At 35.7% G+C, this 5,167-nt stretch overlaps 1 protein-coding gene across 1 annotated transcript in view; it reads right to left on the reverse strand.

Moving 5' to 3' along the window:
- Positions 1 to 5,167, reverse strand: part of TARBP1 (TAR (HIV-1) RNA binding protein 1) — a 36,348-nt gene that overhangs the window by 6,257 nt on the left and 24,924 nt on the right. Inside the window, exons 20-23 of the mRNA XM_010290182.1 lie at positions 4,316 to 4,426; positions 3,618 to 3,767; positions 2,135 to 2,221; positions 1,095 to 1,291 (exon numbers count right to left, since the gene is read on the reverse strand). Coding sequence (XP_010288484.1) covers positions 1,095 to 1,291; positions 2,135 to 2,221; positions 3,618 to 3,767; positions 4,316 to 4,426 — 545 coding nt within the window. The remainder of the gene's footprint in view (positions 1 to 1,094; positions 1,292 to 2,134; positions 2,222 to 3,617; positions 3,768 to 4,315; positions 4,427 to 5,167) is intronic.

The following is a 5,167-nucleotide window of genomic DNA, read 5'->3' on the forward strand; positions in this document are numbered from 1 at the left end:
AAAGTAATGTAAGAAAGATGCACCAAAAAAGGCAATATACTGGATTTTTTTTTTTTAAATTGTCAAATTGGAGTAAGGCAACCTGACTGTGTTTACTATATGCTGTACGGGAAAGAAAATACTTTAACAATTAAGGACCCATTAAAAAAAACAACACAAAACCAGAACAAACCCAAACCAAACAGCATTCAGGAAATGTTTTATTTATTTTTCAAGAAAGGCCCATAACATGTCTCCAAATTGTATTATTCAAAGAAGCAAATTCACAAGAAAGGGTATTCCATCTAGGCCTTTGAAGGAAAGTGCAGCCTATGGTTCACTGACAACTTTTAGCTGTGAAAAAAAAGAAAAAAGACTCCTCCTCTGCTGCTTTCTTGACATGAGTGATTTAACAGTGACTCTGATGGGAGAAATGAATGCTAATGCTTTCTGAAAAAAAAAAAAAGCAATCTGTCAGCCGCAGTCCCAAGTTTATGTTGGCTGACACCACTGTCAGAAATTCTAAATCATTTTGAATAACTCCTAAAAACAGGGCTAAGAAAAAGAATACAAACACACAGATAGTACAAAAATTACCTGAATTATTGTATTTCCAAATCAGTAAGCAGAAATGCATTTCTGTAAAGCTCATTTAACCATCACCCAAAATTTATTTCCCTATCCATTTTTTTCTCACAAAAGATTTTTCAAATATTAACACCAAAAACTTTTCAGATTTTATATTTGAGAATTTACTGGCACCAGGAAGTTAAGAAGAATGATTTGTATTGCTTCAAAACCCATTAGGTAAGGAAATCAAGCACTCCTGACTATCTTTTTTTACTCCACTCCTAAACTACGAGCACTGTTCAGACATGCCTTGAGGTTTTCCTGGTGTGCTTTCAGACTATAACGCTACACTGAATTATCACTTCATTTTCTTTGCTGATAAGTAGATTGCCATTTCCAAGTCTTGGTTTCTTTTTGAACAGAATACCGCCCCCACCCCCGCAAAAACCCAGAGAAATTATCGAGTGCTATTTTAGAAAATTAGCCTTGCTGCAAATGGCTCAGAAGAACAATATTAAGCTTTAAGTCAGAAAAATGTTACTAACCCTGTGCCATGCATGTTTTCCACTTGTTGAAGGCTAGATTCAATAACTGGTGTCAGAGCTTCAAATTCCTCCACATGCAACATTCTGCACATACCCCAGATTTTTTTAAGGGCAACTAATGCATAAAGTCGAACGCTGAAGTTATGGTTGAAACACCACTGTAGAACAACTATAAGGGCTTTCTTCAAAGCCGGCTTCTAAAAAAAAAAAAAAAAAGAATAGGGATGTTTCATTTATGTTAAGTCTTAACATACCATTTAGAAGCAGAAAAGCAAGAGTGGCCCAAGAAACAGTGGCTTCCTCAAAAAACAACCTCTCAGAAAGTCCAAAGCTTTAACAGTACATATATGTGCAAATGCAGGCTTCAGAACATGGTCCTAATTTCCTTTCTTCAGACCTAAAGCCCTACCTGTGTTTTGAAAATGTATTAATTTGCTTTAAAAATTGTATTTCTCCATACAAGGAAACCTCTATTAACTTCTGATTTTCTAGCACTCAGAAAGCTGATCTTGCAAATATATGCAAACAGTACAGAAGTGAAGTATTTGACCTAACGTAACATCTGACTGTATTTCACTCTCTATTTTGAAGTTCCATAAAAAAACCTGAGAATTCCAAATAAAGAATGCTAAATGTAATACGGACTAGCTGTTGCCAAAGAGCTCCATATTTGAGTGCTGTTATTCTGTAGAAAGATCATCACCTTCTAGGTTATCCCTGCCCAATTTCATGCAGATTAAACAAGAGCAGCAAGAAAAACAAACCCAGGTGCACATTTAGGTAAAACTGGAGCAGCTACTCTAGAAAAACTCACAGGTAACGAGGCCCTATGTATCCAGGACATCTGCCATTTACCTTGTTTTCCTAAGTCCACTATGCTACAGAGGTGACAGGAAGAGTTAGTGTTTTCCACATCAAAGGATACCTTAGTAGGAAGTAGGTATTAAAAAGGTTTTGAAAACAGACTGCAAAAATGTGTTATTCCAGAAATCCATATACAGTGCAACTGAATAAAAATGAACACTTTTAGTCAAACTTACCTTCTCTGAGGTATTTTGAAGAACGATGTCAAAGTGTGATAACACTGATAAAAATGTGCAGATGCTTGTTTTAAGCTTTTCTTCATCCTAAAGCAAAAGAGAATGTAAAAAGAAATATGCATATATAAAATGTTTTTATACCCTGTTTTTTTTTTTACAGCATGTTCTGCAGACGCAATATCAACACTATTAAAAAACCATGAGATTCCACAGCAAGACTTACTAAAATACGAAGTTCCTATTATTAAGATTTCATTTTTCCTAACATGTTATTTGCTTTTTACTAACACATCAATCAGAACGAAGTATACAGCAGCGTAAATGAGCTAAAATTCAACCCAAATTCACCATATCCCCTTCTCCCCCCACCAAAAAGCCCTAAACCCTATAAAAACCTTGGGGATTCTTTTCCGGGTATTGGACACAGAACAAAAAGCCTAGCATCAGCCTCACCCACATTCTGTACTGGAAGAAATGAGTTTCCACACATCTGTTCACCACTTATCCTTACATAGTTCCTATTCATCCATTTTGCCACAGCATTGCAGCACACATCACTAGCAAGAGAAGTTGTCTCACAGTAGTATTAATAACCTGCCTGGTTTTGGGTGAAAAATTTATATATATAGTTTTGCAATTTTTCTCTTTAATTTTAGTTCTCTTCCTACTGTTTGGCTTTTAAAAAAACTACAGTAGCATCTAGGCTATTTGATAAGCAAGACAATGTTTACATTTAAATATTATGAGTGATGAACTTCAGCAGAGGCACGACTGCAAGTCATGTCTTCCTATAAGCTGGAGGAGATGCAAGTACATACACTTTCTACTCAGCCCCAATGTACAATGCTAACAAATTCAAGAATATCAATACAGACAATTGATACAGGTCAAGTCTTAGAGGTAATTACTTGAAGAACCCAAGATATAAAAATGAAATGCTAGCAAGACAGTTCTCAGTCAACCTTTTCATGACTTTCACGAATTCAAACCCTGCCTCCAGTTTTGGAATCACATTACAGAACTCCACTGTGACAGACGTCCATATAAAAGCTTCAAACTGAGTATGTGTTATGCAAGCCATGTCCCCACTGACAAACAAGATGCAGAAGACAAAAGCTGGGTGTGGAAACCACAAGTGACTTTGCAGTATCTTCCCAAACTCAGAATCTAGGGCATCTGCGTGTTCCTGATGCCTCTTACATTGGCAACTGCAAAGAGTACTCTGACTCACTATGCCAGCTCTACTCTGACCAGAGTAGTACATTATAGAAGGAAATCTCTCAACCGGAAGAATTCACTTGTCTTCAGCCACTTCTATATCACAAATTTCTACATGTCTCAGACTATAGTCCAAGCTCACTTCCAAGTTAATTTAATCTCCCCTACAACCCACTGCTTCTAAAGGAAAACTGGAATACATTGAAAATAACGTACCCTCTTTGTTCAAATTACTCTTCAAGTGAATGCCAAAGTTATTACTTACATAGCAAAAGCAATCCCAGAATTTATTAAGGAACTGGGGGTATTTATGTAGACTCAAGATAACAATCCATTCTATGAAGTATTTCACAGATGCCTGATTGTTACCAAATCCAGCCTGGAAAACTTTGTCAAGGGTTCCACACAAAAATTTCTGAGGAAACAAAATCGGATAATCACTTAGTATATTGTTAAGAGTTATTTCCATGAAGAAAACAATTCTAAATAAAGAACATTCTCATCTTTATTGTAGTATTAGAAATAATTTGAGTATTTAAAAATAAAACATTTTAGAACCATCTAATTTCTGTATTATAGTTTCAAATATTTTATTATGAAGCATTAAACTAAAATTTCTCAATTTTCTGAGTGTTCATAAAGTAGCAACATTTTTACTGAATGGAAAGCTTTAAATCAGATAGTCAGTACAGAGTTTTAGCTAGTTTTAACAGAAACAATCTAGTTCCCCGTAATTCACAGATCCAAGAACCAGTTTCCTGTGACCTCTAGAAATGCACCATAAATCCATGACTTCAGACTGAAAGAATGGAACTACACAAAATGTCTACATCAGCCACAGAGACTACAGGCCTGTAGTAATTACTGCTGTAATTTAACATATGCAGTTTGCATTTCACCAAATTATTCCTGAAAGCATATTTATTTATTTATAGAATAAGAATTCATAGTGAAGAGCAATACCTGATCAAGCTTCGGAAGAAGAACTAGAAGTGTCTGCCATACCCGATTTTTAATTCTGTGCTGTAAAGAGTTTGCATAATAGCGTGTTCTCGATCTGGATACCAGTTCATCCTAAGAGCAAATTAAAAGGTTTATTACCTATTCATCCTTCAAAATTGAATACATGAAAATATACTTCACTGTACTGAGAAAGCAGCATCTACTGCACAGCTAATATCAGCATTAAAGTTAGGAAAAATATATTAATTTCCATTTATTTAGAATTAAGTTTTTTAGCTTGTCCATGAGAAGTTTGGAAAGTTGAATATACAATTCCACTTAATATTTTTACTTAAGAGCACAAAAATGTTAGATATTAAGACTCTTCAAACAGCAGAAAGTTGAAGAATTTACAGCACGTACAAGAATAAAGATCCTAAGTGAAGAGATGAGTATAGAAATGAAAACATTTCTATTTTAGTGTCTACATTTTAAAAAATGGGTTTAGTCACAGAATCATAGAATGGTAGGGCTTGGAAGGGACCTCTGAAGACCATCTGATCCAACCCCCTGCCAAGGCAGGATCACCGAGGGCAGGCTGCACAGGAACGCGTCCAGTTGGGTTTTGAAGGTCTCCAGAGAAGGAGACTCCACAACCTCTCTGGGCAGCCTGTTCCAGTGCTCCGTCACCCTCACAGTAAGGAAGTTTTTCATCATGGTGAGGTGGAATGCTTAGCTTGTAACTGTAGCTCTAGTTTTAAGACAAATTGATATTCTGCAATACGATGTTTTATGTGAAAGAAAACAGATGAGATAAACAGAGTTTCGAAAAGATTTGAAATTCACTTTCTCGCATAGCTTAGATTCTTTCCC

This window comes from Phaethon lepturus, unplaced genomic scaffold, assembly GCF_000687285.1.
Source record: "Phaethon lepturus isolate BGI_N335 unplaced genomic scaffold, ASM68728v1 scaffold42516, whole genome shotgun sequence".
Classification (NCBI taxonomy): domain Eukaryota; kingdom Metazoa; phylum Chordata; class Aves; order Phaethontiformes; family Phaethontidae; genus Phaethon; species Phaethon lepturus.